The following is a 16,710-nucleotide window of genomic DNA, read 5'->3' on the forward strand; positions in this document are numbered from 1 at the left end:
AGGAGGGGGAGGGGGAGAGGAGGGGGAGAGGAGGAGGGGGAGGGGGAGGGGGAGGGGGAGAGGAAGAGGGGAGGGGGAGGGGGAGAGGAGGAGGGGGAGGGGGAGAGGAGGGGGAGGGGAGAGGAGGAGGGGGAGGGGAGAGGAGGAGGGGGAGGGGAGAGGAGGAGGGGGAGGGGAGAGGAGGAGGGGGAGGGGAGAGGGGGAGGGGGAGAGGAGGGGGAGGGGAGAGGAGGAGGAGGGGGAGGGGGAGGGGGAGAGGAGGAAGGGGAGGGGGAGGGGAAAGGAGGAAGGGGAGGGGGAGGGGGAGAGGACACTGGTTAGAAAGGATCTGAAAGCAGAACATGCAACTAAACAGCAAAGCCCAGGGACACATTAAACTTTTCAGCTCCCCCATTCCACCCAGACCTTCTTTGACTGTTTTTGTCAGTGTCCTCCTGCTAATTCCTGGTGAAACACATCAGAAGACATCACAGCATGTACGTAGGCCATTCAGCCCATCCAGCCTGTGTTGGTATTTACCCTCCACATGAGCAATGATCACATTTACCCCACCCTCCTCCCAAACTCTTTCAGCTCCTCTTCCTGGATTCCCCTCTCCGATCTGCTCGGGAACATTCATCTCGCTCCGACCTTGGCCACTAACGCTGGAGGTGAACTCCGTGTCCTCACTAATCCTGGAATCCTCACAATTCGCTGTGTGAAGGGGCTTCTCCTGCTCGCTGGTCTAAATCTCGTAGATTTAATCTTTTATCTAAAGCCCTCTCGGCGTAGACCCCTCCACAGGGGTCAGCAGCAAACCCTGGCTGCTTGGCTCCTCCAGAGAGCGGGTTCCATCTGTGGTATCAGCACCAGAATCCCAGAAACCAGGGACCTCAACACTAACCATGGCTCAAGCCTGGCATAAACTCGCTCGATACAGAGGAGCTGCCTCTGTAAAGATCTTATACTGGTACAGCATCCTATAGTAGGCCCCTCACTTACCAATATTTCCCCTGTATTCGCTGGCGATGCAGTTTATAGAATCTATACTAATCAACATCCTATAGGTGCATTTATGCCTATGCTGACAGTGGATCATATGCAGAGCTGGTGTAAAATATATATGTTATATGTCAATACTAATAACATATCCGATAGGTTCACATGGGATTGTGAATCCTATGGATTCTATACTGATAATGTTTTCTATGGATTGTATACGCCTCCTGCATCCCACAGATTCTACACTGACACGGTATCTGATTTATTGTATATTCTATACTGGTTATCTCACAGATTCCACTCCTGTTCTCTTTCCTATATGTTCAACACTTACAACATTTTCTAAAGACTCTGCATTGTTGATGTATGGCTCTAGATTCCAAACCTGTTTATCCTATAGAATCCAGGTCAGTACAGTAACCTATATATATTTTGTACTAGCAACACATCCTATAGATTCCATGCAGCTGCTGAAGTATTCCAAGCATTCTACACTCAATTTTTTAACACATTCTATACATCAGCTGTATAGATTCCACATTGCTTATGTTCTATATTTCCTAACCCTATATTTTTTGTCCAGGCCACATTGCTACCAAACTGTCTGTGCAGCCTATAGTTTCTTTAGGCTCTGTATGCAATACATATTACATCGATCAATGATCCTATAAATTGGGATATTATCTCTGACATTTCGCTTCCCCATGTCACCCAAATTCTGCTTCAGGGTCCCGTCTGGTCAGTTTAAACCTCTCTTTGCCTTTAAATCCAGTACCTCGCCAAAACGGTCAGTCTTTTACGTGTGAGCTTCATTAGCTATTCAACTGCAGACTGCGTCGCAGCTGAGTTCTACGTCTGTGAGGCAGACATTTTCCATTCAGTGGCACTGGGCAGCTGGACCTCTGTCTAATCCCTTCCTAAACCTAGACTGGAGCATTGTAACTATCTCCCTGGTTACTCTGCACATGTAGCCCTTTCCCAAACAGATGCTGCTCTACGCTTTGCTGAGTAATTGATCCAATCGGGCTTACTTAATTAATCGATTAATTAATCAATTAATTGTTTAAGTGATCATGGAACATGAGGGAAAACTCTTTCACCCAGAGGGTGGTGGGTGTCTGGAACTCGCTGCCTAAGTTGGAGGTTGAGGCTGAAATGCTCGACTCATTTAACCTGGATCTGTATCTGTATCTGAAGTGCTGTAACCTGCAAGGCTATGGACCAGGTGCTGGAAAGTGATATCAAAAAGGAGTGGCTAGTTTCTTCTTATATTTCGGCCATCGGCCAGACACGATGGGCTGAATGGCCTCTCTCTGCACTGTAACTTTTCTGTGGTTCTCTGGCTTACAGGAAAAGTGGATCAGGGCGTCACACTCACCGCTCCTCGGGTCTTCAGCCGCATCATCAGTGTAAGATCAGCATAGAGCCCAGAAAAGTGGCAGGGGGAACTGGTTGAAACTATTTCATCTGGTTCACCAAGGGCATCATAACCTTAACATCAAAGCAGGAAGGTTGCAGCTCGGAGTAGAGAGCTTGTTTTGGGAGTTTTGTGCCAGGCATGTGGACGATGTGGCTCACCCAGCGTAGCTGAGTAACCATAACCAGTGCCTCGATGGCCGGAGAGAGGACACTGATATTGGGGCACCTCTCCTGCCATTGAATTTGCAGGATTTTGCCGAGGCATCTCTGGTGATCGTTCTCCAGGGATTTAATATGTCTGCTGTACTTTGTCCGTGTCTCTCTGACTCATACGGGAGGGCAGGTAGCACTGCAGCCCTGTCGACCATGAGCTTGGGGCTGGGTTTCAGGTCTTTGTCATCCCTCAGTGGGCTGAAGGCACTGGGGGCCATGTTGAGTTTCATCGTCAGTGTCTGCCTCATGGAGAGGAGGCTCCCAAGGTGTGAGAAATGATCATCATTGCCCAATGGTTCCCCGTGGATCTTGACAGTCGGAGGTGGTGGGGGGTGTAAGTGTTGTGCAGCGGGAGCAGGGGGGGTAAGTGTTGTGCAGGGGGGGTAAGTGTTGTGCAGGGGGGGTAAGTGTTGTGCAGGGTGGGGTAAGTGTTGTGCAGGGGGGGGTAAGTGTTGTGCAGGGGGGGGTAAGTGTTGTGCAGGGGGGTAAGTGTTGTGCAGGGGGGGTAAGTGTTGTGCAGGGGGGGTAAGTATTGTGCAGGGGGGGTAAGTGTTGTGCAGAGGGGGGTAAGTGTTGTGCAGGGGGGGTAAGTATTGTGCAGGGGGGTAAGTGTTGTGCAGGGGGGGTAAGTGTTGTGCAGGGGGGTAAGTATTGTGCAGGGGGGGTAAGTGTTGTGCAGGGGGGTAAGTGTTGTGCAGGGGGGGTAAGTGTTGTGCAGGGGGGGTAAGTGTTGTGCAGGGGGGGTAAGTGTTGTGCAGGGGGGTAAGTGTTGTGCAGGGGGGTAAGTGTTGTGCAGGGGGGGGGTAAGTGTTGTGCAGGGGGAGCAGGGGGGTAAGTGTTGTGCAGGGGGGGTAAGTATTGTGCAAGGGGGGTAAGTGTTGTACAAGGGGGGTAAGTGTTGTGCAGCGGGAGCAGGGGGGGTAAGTATTGTGCGGGGGGGGGTAAGTGTTGTGCAGGGGGGTAAGTGTTGTGCAGAGGGGGCTAAGTGTTGTGCAGGGGGGTAAGTATTGTGCAGGGGGGCTAAGTGTTGTGCAGGGGGGTAAGTGTTGTGCAGAGGGGGGTAAGTGTTGTGCAGGGGGGGTAAGTGTTGTGCAGAGGGGGGTAAGTGTTGTGCAGAGGGGGGTAAGTGTTGTGCAGAGGGGGGTAAGTGTTGTGCAGGGGTGGGTAAGTGTTGTGCAGCGGGAGCAGGGGGGTAAGTGTTGTGCAGGGGGGTAAGTGTTGTGCAGCGGGAGCAGGGGGGGGTAAGTGTTGTGCAGTGGGAGCAGGGGGGTAAGTGTTGTGCAGGGGGGTAAGTGTTGTGCAGCGGGAGCAGGGGGGTAAGTGTTGTGCAGGGGGGGTAAGTGTTGTGCAGTGGGAGCAGGGGGGTAAGTGTTGTGCAGGGGGGGTAAGTGTTGTGCAGTGGGAGCAGGGGGGTAAGTGTTGTGCAGGGGGGGTAAGTGTTGTGCAGCGGGAGCAGGGGGGGGTAAGTGTTGTGCAGCGGGAGCAGGGGGGTAAGTGTTGTGCAGGGGGGTAAGTGTTGTGCAGTGGGAGCAGGGGGGTAAGTGTTGTGCAGGGGGGGTAAGTGTTGTGCAGTGGGAGCAGGGGGGTAAGTGTTGTGCAGGGGGGGTAAGTGTTGTGCAGGGGGGTAAGTGTTGTGCAGGGGGGGTAAGTGTTGTGCAGGGGGGGTAAGTGTTGTGCAGGGGGGTAAGTGTTGTGCAGGGGGGGTAAGTGTTGTACAGGGGGGTAAGTGTTGTGCAGGGGGGGTAAGTGTTGTGCAGGGGGGGTAAGTGTTGTGCAGGGGGGTAAGTGTTGTGCAGGGGGGGTAAGTGTTGTGCAGGGGGGGTAAGTGTTGTACAGGGGGGTAAGTGTTGTGCAGCGGGAGCAGGGGGGGGGTAAGTGTTGTGCAGTGGGAGCAGGGGGGTAAGTGTTGTGCAGGGGGGGTAAGTGTTGTGCAGGGGGGGTAAGTGTTGTACAGGGGGGGTAAGTGTTGTGCAGCGGGAGCAGGGGGGGTAAGTGTTGTGCAGGGGGGGTAAGTGTTGTGCAGGGGGGGTAAGTGTTGTGCAGGGGGGGTAAGTGTTGTGCAGGGGGGTAAGTGTTGTGCAGGGGGGGTAAGTGTTGTGCAGGGGGGGTAAGTGTTGTGCAGAGGGGGGTAAGTGTTGTACAGGGGGGGTAAGTGTTGTGCAGCGGGAGCAGGGGGGGGTAAGTGTTGTGCAGGGGGGTAAGTGTTGTGCAGGGGGGGTAAGTGTTGTGCAGGGGGGGTAAGTGTTGTGCAGAGGGGGGTAAGTGTTGTACAGGGGGGGTAAGTGTTGTGCAGGGGGGGTAAGTGTTGTGCAGAGGGGGGTAAGTGTTGTACAGGGGGGGTAAGTGTTGTGCAGCGGGAGCAGGGGGGGGTAAGTGTTGTGCAGGGGGGTAAGTGTTGTGCAGGGGGGGTAAGTGTTGTGCAGGGGGGGTAAGTGTTGTGCAGGGGGGGTAAGTGTTGTGCAGGGTGGGTAAGTGTTGTGCAGCGGGAGCAGGGGGGGGTAAGTGTTGTGCAGGGGGGTAAGTGTTGTGCAGCGGGAGCGGGGGGGGTAAGTGTTGTGCAGTGGGAGCAGGGGGGTAAGTGTTGTGCAGGGGGGGTAAGTGTTGTACAGGGGGGGTAAGTGTTGTGCAGCGGGAGCAGGCTGGTAGGGGACCTTTGTCTTCCGCATGTTTAGCCTAAAGCCCATTGCTTCGTATCCCTCTGTGAATGCGTCGACGATAGTTTGGAGCTTGGCCTCTGAGTGTGCGCATAGGCCAGTGCCCTCAGTGCACTGCAGCTCGATGGAGGCTGGTCCCACAGGGACTCACTATCCAGACTCCCATGTGGAGGTGAGGCACTGGGAAAACCTCTGATAGACCATCTATGGAATTAACATATGAAGCATAGAAACATAGAAACTAGGAGCAGGAGTAGGCCATTCGGCCCTTCGAGCCTGCTCTGCCATTCATTATGATCATGGCTGATCATCCAACTCAATAGCCTGCTCCTGCTTTCTCCCCATATCCTTTGATCCCTTTCGCCCCAAGAGTTATATCTAACTCCTTCTTGAAAACACACAATGTTTTGGTCTCAACTACTTTCTGTGGTAGCGAATTCCACAGGCTCACCACTCTCTGGGTGAAGACATTTCTCCTCATCTCAGTCCCAAATGGTCTACCCCGTATCCTCAGACTGTGACCCCTGGTTCTGGACTCCCCCACCATCGGGAACATCCTTCCTGCATCTATCCTGTCTAGTCCTGCTAGGATTTTATAGGTTTCTATGAGATCCCCCTCATTCTTCTGAACTCCAGCGAATATAATCCTAACCGACTCAATCTCTCCTCATATGTCAGTCCCGCCATCCCAGGAATCAGTCGGGTAAACCTTCGCTTCACTCCCTCTATAGCAAGAACATCCTTCCTCAGATAAGGAGACCAAAACTGCACACACTATTCCAGGTGTGGTCTCACCAAGGCCCTGTATAATTGCAGCAAGACATCCCTGTTCCTGTACTCGAATCCTCTCGCTATGAAGGCCAACATACCATTGCCTTCTTTATCGCCTGCTGCACCTGCATACTTACCTTCAGCGACTGGTGTACGAGGACACCCAGGTCTCGTTGCACATTCCCCTCTCTCAACTTATAGCCATTCAGATAATAATCTGCCTTCCTGTTTTTGCTACCAAAATGGATAACCTCACATTTATCCACATTATACTGCATCTGCCATGCATTTGCCCACTCACTCAGCTTGTCCAAATCACACTGAAGCATCTCTGCATCCTCCTCACAACTCACCCTCCCACCCAGCTTTGTGTCATCTGCAAATTTGGAGATATTACATTTAGTTTCCTCATCTAAATCATTAATATATATTGTGAATAGCTGGGGTCCCAGCACCGATCCCTGCGGTACCCCACTAGTCACTGCCTGCCATTCGGAAAAAGACCCGTTTATTCCTACTCTTTGTCCGTTTATTCCTACTCTTTGTTTCCTGTCTGCCAACCAGTTTTCTATCCATCTCAATACACTACTCCCAATCCCATGTGCTTTAATTTTACACGCCAATCTCGTATGTGGGACTTTGTCGAAAGCCTTCTGAAAGTCCAAATAAGCCACATCCACAGGCTCCCCCTCATCAACTCTACTAGTTACATCCTCGAAAAATTCCAGTAGATTTGTCAAGCATGATTTCCCTTTCGTAAATCCATGCTGACTCTGTCCGATTCTGCCACTGTTTTCCACGTGCTCAGCTATTAAATCTTTTATAATGGACTCTAGAATTATCCCCACTACCGACGTCAGGCTGACTGGTCTATAATTCCCTGTTTTCTCTCTGCCTCCCTTTTCAAATAGTTGGGTTACATTAGCTACCCTCCAATCTGTAGGAACTGTTCCAGAGTCTGTAGAATCTTGGAAGATGACCAGCAATGCATCCACTATTTCCAGGGCCACTTCCTTAAGTACTCTGTGATGTAGATTATCAGGCCCTGGGGATTTATCGGCCTTCAATCCCATCAATTTCTCCAACACCATTTCCCTACTAATACTGATTTCTTTCAGTTCCTCCCTCTCACTAAACCCTGTGTTCCCCAACGTTTCTGGTATGTTATTTGTGTCCTCCTTTGTGAAGACAGAGCCAAAGTATGTATTTAGTTGGTCAGCCATTTCTTTCTTCCCTATTATAAATTCCCCTCTTTCTGACTGTAAGGGACCTACATTTGTCATTTGAACATATGAATTAGGATTGGGAGCAGGCTATTCGGCCCCTTGAGCCTGCTCCACCATTGGTAAAATCTGATTGTGGCCTCTACTGTCCTGCCTATAACCTCTGACGTCCTTGTCAATCAAGAATCGTTCTAACTCAGCCTTAAAAATTTTCAATGACCCAGCCTCCACCTCTCTGGGGGAGAAAACTCCACGGACTAATCACCCTCAGAGAGAAAAAAAAATTCTCCTCATCTCCGTCTTAAATGGGAACTCTAGCTCAGTATGAGTCACCCTTGGCACAGCGTGGAGATGGGATTAATAGAAACAGGAACAGGTTCTGATGAGAGGACCTGAAAGGTTTATTCTCTTTCTTTCCACAGATGCTGCCTGACCTGCCAAGTATTTATAGCATTTTAGTACAGAACTTGAGTATTTCTGTAAAGAGAGACATGTTGCTGAAGCTTTTTGGTCTTACACTCATCAGACCAAATGCAAAAATACCAAATTTCAAACAGCCACAACAACTTATACTATAGAAGAATAGTATTTGTCCTGATGAGTGAAGGAAAAAAAGGTTCAGCAACACGTCTCTCTGTTCAATAATGTTCTAGCATTTTCTGTTTGTGATTCAAAAGCTGTGTTAGAAATTCATGAGCCTGAATGCCATGTGGTTTTGGTATTGGCTGTAACATGACCATCCTACCTTCATCCAGGCTTCACTTAGTTGATTTATGAACTCACCTCCTTTGTGATGAACTTTCCGTCTCGGTACTGGACTGTTCCATTTTCAGCAAAGACATAATCGAATTTCTGAATGACTGCAGAAAGGAATGGAGAGGTGGGTAAGCATGGGGTATGGTGCTCAGATCAGATCAGACCAAACCACAGACATGCTCCTCTGGCTGGGGACAGAGGAACAGCCAAAGAAGGAGGACTTCCTTCCGTCTGACCATTGACAACATACGTGGTCATTTGTTAGTTCAGCACTTGAGTATTGCTGAAAAAAGAGACATGCTATCAAAGCTTTCCATCTTGCACTCATCAGGACAGCTACACAAGAAAAACCAACAGTAACAGAGGAACAACAATTTATACTGCGTGAGAAGAGAGTGCTGATTGGTTGGCAAGTGGACTCTGATTGGTGGAGGTTTTGCCATGGAGAATTCAGCATGGAACAGTAACTGCCCAGCTTTGTTCAAATTCAAACTGGGGAGGTCAATTCTGATTGGTCAAGGTATTGCCCTGGGGAATGAAGCAGGGAATAGCTGTTCCCTAAGCTTTTGTTTAGTTGAAAAAGGCTCAAAGTGTGCACATGTTCCTTCTGTCTGCAAAGGAATATATGTGGCTTCTAGCATGCATATTGCGAGCCCCACTGACAATCCTAACTTGGTTTTCAGTGTAATTGTTAGCACAATCGGGGTTGCTTGGTAAGTGTTATCCAATCACAGAATCACATCCAATGATGGAGTTTTGAGTTTTGCAAGTACGGTCTGGTTGGGTACAGTCTGAACAGCTAAACAGATGTGGTTGTTTGATACGATCCACCAATCATTGGGATGTATGGCTTATACGCCTGGCGTCACACCAGCACTGAAATTCATTTACCACATTACTCATTTGTGTGACACGCAGAACATCTTTTTGGCTTGATGGCAGCATCCTGTTAGTGGCGAATACCACTCGTGTTGCTCATGCATAGTAGCAGCCTGAAACAGCCAGCTTCACCTGGTGCTCAAATTTTTGAGATACGTTGCCCTTCCAGGGTAATCTGAGGTAGACTGGGCACTTTTCAGGGGGGAAAGTGATGGCCTTAGGCCTGTTCATGAGTTTGGGTGAAATACAGTGAGCGTTGATCTGTTCAGTGTAGCCATTATCCCACAGGATATCTTTGATGGCCCTATTTCAGTGTCAAGCTTGCATGGTGAGCAAATGACTTGGGCCCTATTTACGAGGTAGCTGATAAGACCAATCTGATAGCGTGTGGAACTGGAAGAATCCCAATGTGTATATTGACCAGTGAAGGTAGGCTTTCAGTAGACAGTAGTAGAGAGCCCATTGGAAGATTTCTCAACCAGCAAGTGGAGGAAAGGGAACTTGTTTGACTGCTCATTTCAAAGATGAATTTGAGCGTAGGGAGGAACCCATTAAGGTGTGCAGGAAATTCTTACATGCAGCTGTGGATTCAAATATAGCAAATTTATCATCCACGTATCAGAAATATGCAAGGGGTAGGAGGTTGCGTTTCTCGTGGAAACCGACAAAGGTGTTTGCAAGAGCTGGGAGCCGGGCCTAGAGGAATCTAACAGACAGAAGGAACATGTGCACACTTTGCGCCTTTTTCAACTAAACAAAAGCTGAGGGGACAGCCATTCCCTGGTTCATTCCTCAGGGCAATGTCTTGACCAGAGTCAACCTGCCCAGTTTGAATTTGAACAAAGCTGGGCAGTTAACTGTTCCATATTGCACTCTCCATGGTAATGCTCCCACCAGTCAGAGTCCACTTGCCAACCAACCAGCACTCTCTTCTAATGCAGTGTAAATTGTTGTTCCCCCATTACAGCTGGTAATTTCATGCAAGCTGTCCTGATGAGTGCAGGGTGGAAAGCTTTGATAGCATGTCTTTCTTTTCAGCAATACTGACAATATATCCAAGCACCATCACGGTGCCCAGCCAGCTGACGGGACAGAACTGGTATCCGCCAAGGAAACTTCTGACCAATGCTTCTGCTAAGCTGGCACACAGCAGCCTGGAAGGTTACGCACAAGCCTTGTTCCACGTTAAATGGCGTGTGTGTGGGTGACCTCGTGAAAAAACATCTCAAAAACTAGCCACGCAAAACAACGGACGATCCAGGGAACACTGCTTCCTGTTTCACACCCTCATTGACCAGAAGCGAGCAGCCTCACCTTCCTCTCCTTCCCCCAGTTGCTCAGCTATCTTGATGTAATCGGAACCTCCCACAACACCAATCTTCACCTTCTTCCTCAGCATCTGGAAAAACTCATCCAGCTCAGGCGCTATTTTCTGCAAGAAGACAGGAGGAAAAGTGAGAAGGGGTGGGTAGGGGTGCGGGCGGCTGTTAGTGGGGATAGGAGTCTGCCATGGCTTCTCTGGTAAACTCCTGATTTGGTTTGTGGTTAGTCAGAGATCATCCGTGGGTTTTGATCTCACCCCTGGAGAAATGGTAGATGAGGTAGGACTGGGAGCTAAACTCAACTCACTAACCAATGGAAACAATCTATCATTACTAGAAGAAAGGCTTGCATTTATATATAACAGGGACTGCAGCAGTTCAAGAAGGCAGCTCATCACCACCTTCTCAAGGGCAGTAAACGCTGGCCAAACCAGCGATGCCCACATCCTATGAATGAATAATAAAATAATGAGTCTCAGAACATCCAAAAATGATTCACAACCAATTAAGTACTTTTTAAGTCACTGTTGTGCTATAGGAAATGGGGCCAATTTGTGCACAGCAAGCTCCCACAAACAGCAATGACATAACAACCAGATTATTTATGTTTTTTTCCCCAAGTAGTGTTTATTGAGAGTTTAAGTATTAGTGAGGACACGAGGAACTCTTCTGTTCTCCTTTGAGATAATGCAATGGGATTGTTTACATCTACCTGAGAGACAAGGCCTTGGGTTAATGTCCCATCCGAAAGATGGTACCTCTGACCATGCAGCACTCCCTCAGTACTGCAATTTGTGCTCAAGTCTTTGGATGTGGGGTTTGAGCCCATGACATTCTGCCTCCAAAGTGAATCTACTGAGCTTCTGCTGCCCCATTTACACTATTGTGAGAACTGAAGACCTCAACCTTCTCAAAAGCCAATGGAAATAATTGTAACTTTTCAAATCCCTCCTTATAATTGTAACTCCCTCATCCTGGGGAACCTCCCAGTCAATCAATCCGGCACCTTTCCTGTTGCTCGTACGTTCAATCCAATGTTTTTGTAGTTGTTTGGTTGTTGGGTCCTCTTTGCATTCTGACCAGTTCAGGTTACAACTCGAGGCAGCAGGAGCCCTGCCAGTTACTCGAGTGGGGAGCCATACCACAGCACGTGGGAGGATGGAGTGGCAGGGGTGAGAGTCGTACCCTCCCCCCGCCCCCAGCTTGAGCAGCAGCAGCTGGAGGTCAGTGTATTGTCAACTGAGGACAACACCAGAAGCTGGGAACCTCTTTCAGGCCTCTCACTAACTGGGAGCATTGCCACGGGAGGTCGACTAGTTGCATATTTGATTGAACAGCAACAGAAAAAAATAAACAGACGGTACAATTTAATTTAAAGAAAACAATAGGTTCAAACGAAGAGAGAACAATGCACAGATAATCTAGGAATCCTGGAACCTGGAGATGACTATTTAACCCTTGAGTCAATTAGATCTGTATCTCTGTTCCTGCCTTAGTATGTTAATCATTAAGAGATGGTGGTGTCCTGGTGATGTCACTAGCCCAGGCTAATCCTCTAGACACATGGGTTCACATCCCATCAGGGTAGCTGGTGGAATATAAATTCAGTTAATAAATCAGGAATTAAAAGCTAATCTCAGTAATGGTGATCATGAAACTATCATTGGTAGTTGTGAAAAAAAAGCAACCCTTTGTAAAAACCGATCTGGTTCACCAATGCCCTTCAGGGAAAGAAATCTGCCATCCTTACCTGGTTTGGCCTACATGTGACTCCAGACCCACAGCAATGTGGTTGCTTCTTAACTCCCATCTGAAATGGCCAAACAAGCCATTCAGTTCAAGGGCAATTAGGGATGGGCAATAAATGCTGGCCTTACAAGTGATGCCCACATCTCATGTTCAATGGCATCATCACCACTGAATCCCTCACTATCAACATCCTGGGGGTTACCATTGGCCAGAAACTGAACTGGACTAGCCATATAAATCAAAAACAGAAACAGAAATACCTGGAAAATCTCAGCAGGTCTGGCAGCATCGGCGGAGAAGAGCACAGTTGACGTTTCGAGTCCTCATGACTCTTCAAGAGCAGGTCAGAGGCTAGGAATCCTGCAGCGAGTAACTCACCTCCTGACTCCCCAAAGCCTGTCCACCACCGACGCACAGTAGCAGCAGTGTGTCAACAAGATGCACTGCAGGAACTCACCCAAGCTTCTTAAAAGCACCTTCCAAATCCACGACCACTACCATCTAGAAAGACAAGGGCAGCAGACACATGGGAACACCACCACCTGGAAGTTCCCCTCCAAGTCACTCACCATCCTGACTTGGAAATATATCACCGTTCCTTCACTGTCACTGGGTCAAAATCCTGGAACTCCCTCCCTAACAGCACTGTGGGTGTACCTACACCACATGGACTGCAGCGGTTCAAGAAGGCAGCTCACCACCACCTTCTCAAGGGCAATTAGGGATGGGCAATAAATGCTAGTTTAGCCAGCGACGCCCACATCCCATGAATGAATGAATGAATAATAAATAAATAAATACAATCTATCAATCTTAGTTTTGGTAAATTCAGTTGACTCACAGCCTCAACAGCTTTGTTGGGGGGGATAGAGTTCCCGATTTCCACTCCCCTTAGTGTGAAGAAATGCTTCCTGACATCACCCCCTGAACGGCCTGGGCGCTAATTTTAAGGACCCCTTGTTCTGGACTCCCCCCCCCCCCCCCCCCCTCGCCACCCCCCCGCCCCAAGAGGAAATAGGGTAGATAGAGAGAGAGAGAGAGAGAGAAAAACCCATCAAATCCTTTAACCGTCTTAAACACTTCTATGAGATTACCCCTTAATCTTCCATATTGAATACAATAGAAGCCTAATCTGTGCAAGGAGTCCCCTTAATTCAACCCCAGGCTGCCAAATCTACAACCCTGAAGTGCAGGGGGCAGAAGTGGATGCAGTTCTCCAGCTGGGGGATTTCTGTGCCTCTGTCACATCACTTCCAGCAACCACTCTGCACACCAACCACTCTGCACACCCAGCCCTCTGTCACACCCAGCCCTCTGCACACCCAGCCCTCTGCACACCCAGCCCTCTGTCACACCCAGCCCTCTGCACACCAACCACTCTGTCACACCCAGCCCTCTGTCACACCCAGCCCTCTGCACACCAACCACTCTGCACACCCAGCCCTCTGCACACCAACCACTCTGCACACCCAGCCCTCTGCACACCAACCACTCTGCACACCCAGCCCTCTGCACACCAACCACTCTGCACACCCAGCCCTCTGTCACACCCAGCCCTCTGCACACCAACCACTCTGCACACCCAGCCCTCTGCACACCAACCACTCTGCACACCCAGCCCTCTGCACACCAACCACTCTGCACACCCAGCCCTCTGCACACCAACCACTCTGCAAACCAACCACTCTGCACACCCAGCCCTCTGCGCACCAACCACTCTGCACACCCAGCCCTCTGCACACCAACCACTCTGCACACCCAGCCCTCTGTCACACCCAGCCCTCTGCACACCAACCACTCTGCACACCCAGCCCTCTGTCACACCCAGCCCTCTGCACACCAACCACTCTGCACACCCAGCCCTCTGCACACCAACCACTCTGCACACCCAGCCCTCTGCACACCAACCACTCTGCACACCCAGCCCTCTGCACACCAATCACTCTGCACACCAACCACTCTGCACACCAACCACTCTGCACACCCAGCCCTCTGCGCACCAACCACTCTGCACACCCAGCCCTCTGCACACCAACCACTCTGCACACCCAGCCCTCTGCACACCAACCACTCTGCACACCAACCACTCTGCACACCCAGCCCTCTGCACACCAACCACTCTGCACACCAACCACTCTGCACACCCAGCCCTCTGCACACTCAGCCCTCTGCACACCAACCACTCTGCACACCAACCACTCTGCACACCCAGCCCTCTGCACAGCAACCACTCTGCACACCAACCACTCTGCACACCCAGCCCTCTGCACACCAACCACTCTGCACACCCAGCCCTCTGCACACCAACCACTCTGCACACCCAGCCCTCTGCACACCCAGCCCTCTGCACACCAACCGCTCTGCACACCCAACCGCTCTGCACACCCAGCCCTCTGCACACCCAGCCCTCTGCACACCCAGCCCTCTGCACACCAACCACTCTGCACACCAACCACTCTGCACACCCAGCCCTCTGCACACCCAGCCCTCTGCACACCAACCACTCTGCACACCAACCACTCTGTACACCCAGCCCTCTGCACACCAACCACTCTGCACACCCAGCCCTCTGCACACCCAGCCCTCTGCACACCCAGCCCTCTGCACACCAACCACTCTGCACACCCAGCCACTCTGCACACCCAGCCCTCTGCACACCAACCCTCTGCACACCAACCACTCTGCACACCAACCACTCTGCACACCAACCACTCTGCACACCCAGCCCTCTGCACACCAACCCTCTGCACACCCAGCCCTCTGCACATCCAGCCCTCTGCACACCAACCACCCTGCACACCAACCACTCTGCACACCAACCACTCTGCACACCCAGCCCTCTGCACACCCAGCCCTCTGCACACCAACCACCCTGCACACCAACCACCCTGCACACCCAGCCCTCTGCACATCAACCACTCTGCACACCCACCACCCTGCACACCCAGCCCTCTGCACACCCAGCCCTCTGCACATCAACCACTCTGCACACCCACCACCCTGCACACCCAGCCCTCTGCACACCCAGCCCTCTGCACACCCAGCCCTCTGCACACCAACCACCCTGCACACCCAGCCCTCTGCACACCCAGCCCTCTGCACACCCACCACCCTGCACACCCAGCCCTCTGCACACCCAGCCCTCTGCACACCCAGACCTCTGCACACCAACCACCCTGCACACCCAGCCCTCTGCACACCCAGCCCTCTGCACACCCACCACCCTGCACACCCAGCCCTCTGCACACCCAGCCCTCTGCACACCCAGCCCTCTGCACATCAACCACTCTGCACACCAACCACCCTGCACACCCAGCCCTCTGCACACCAACCACTCTGCACACCCACCACCCTGCACACCCAGCCCTCTGCACACCCACCACCCTGCACACCCAGCCCTCTGCACACCAACCACCCTGCACACCCAGCCCTCTGCACACCAACCACCCTGCACACCCAGCCCTCTGCACACCCAGCCCTCTGCACACCCACCACCCTGCACACCCAGCCCTCTGCACACCCAGCCCTCTGCACACCCAGCCCTCTGCACATCAACCACTCTGCACACCAACCACCCTGCACACCCAGCCCTCTGCACACCAACCACTCTGCACACCCACCACCCTGCACACCCAGCCCTCTGCACACCCACCACCCTGCACACCCAGCCCTCTGCACACCAACCACCCTGCACACCCAGCCCTCTGCACACCAACCACTCTGCACACCCAGCCCTCTGCACACCCAGCCCTCTGCACACCCACCACCCTGCACACCAACCACTCTGCACACCAACCACTCTGCACACCAACCACCCTGCACACCCAGCCCTCTGCACACCAACCACTCTGCACACCCACCACCCTGCACACCCAGCCCTCTGCACACCCAGCCCTCTGCACACCCAGCCCTCTGCAGGTAGAGGGTGTTTTAAAATTAATCCTTAATAAAGGCTGAGCTGAGTTTCTGCCGGGTGCCAGAGCGAGTTCTGTGCCGACAAAGTGCCTGTGCGTTTAAAAGAGCCTCTTGAAGCAGTTCTCGCGATCGACAGGAACCCACAGAGAGAGAGAGAGAGGGAGAGGGAGAGGGATCCAGCTCCCAATGCACCAAGTTAACAGCCCGGGGGTGGGGAGCGAGCGGCTGGAGGATTGACCTTGTTACAAGGTCCCTTTACCCCCTTACCTGCCTGGCTGCAGTGAGGGTCCCGTCCACATCAAAGAGGCAGAGGGTCTGGGGGTCCGGCTGGGTCCTGGCCATGACTCCAGCCCACACATCAGTGGGATTTTTTTTTTGGGGGGGGATCGAGTCCGCTCGGGGCTGGACTGGGAAAGGTTTGGAAAGTGACACCTACTCTTGGGTTGACGGCAGTGATCACATGTCCCGTAGTGTGTGTGGCTCCTAAAGCCAGACAGACAGAGAGAGAGAGAGAGGGGGCAGGACTGTCAATGGGGAGGCTCCTTACACACATTACACCCAGACACAGCCAATAATCAATGTTAGAGACACTTTGCAAACAGGGAGCCAGCAACCTTGGCAAAATACATTTGTTTTTTATTTTTAAACAATAGGATTGGCCCTTTTACCTAAATCCATTTCCCCAACTATTCACAGGGGCAATTAGACAAGGGGTAAGAAACACTGGCCCTTGCCAGCCATGCCCACAACCCACCTCCCAGAAAATAACTCGGTCTCCGGTAAGGAGTTTTTTTTCCCCCCCTGAACAGAGCTCTTCCTGGTTCCTGA

The 16,710-nt window shown here is 51.5% G+C and overlaps 1 protein-coding gene across 1 annotated transcript; it reads right to left on the bottom strand.

Annotated features, from left to right (window-relative positions):
* Positions 1-8,044: 8,044 nt before the first annotated feature.
* On the bottom strand, positions 8,045-16,354 carry LOC144677796 (phosphomannomutase 1-like; the record flags this gene model as incomplete). The annotated part of the gene is made up of 3 exons (XM_078537814.1): positions 16,150-16,354; positions 10,211-10,328; positions 8,045-8,121 (listed from the first exon to the last, which is right to left on the bottom strand). Coding segments are annotated over exons 1-3 (270 nt in total), but the record flags the coding sequence as incomplete, so codon positions are not given.
* Positions 16,355-16,710: the final 356 nt, after the last annotated feature.

The sequence above is a fragment of the Cetorhinus maximus genome, unplaced genomic scaffold, assembly GCF_964194155.1.
Source record: "Cetorhinus maximus unplaced genomic scaffold, sCetMax3.hap1.1 HAP1_SCAFFOLD_3074, whole genome shotgun sequence".
NCBI lineage: Eukaryota > Metazoa > Chordata > Chondrichthyes > Lamniformes > Cetorhinidae > Cetorhinus > Cetorhinus maximus.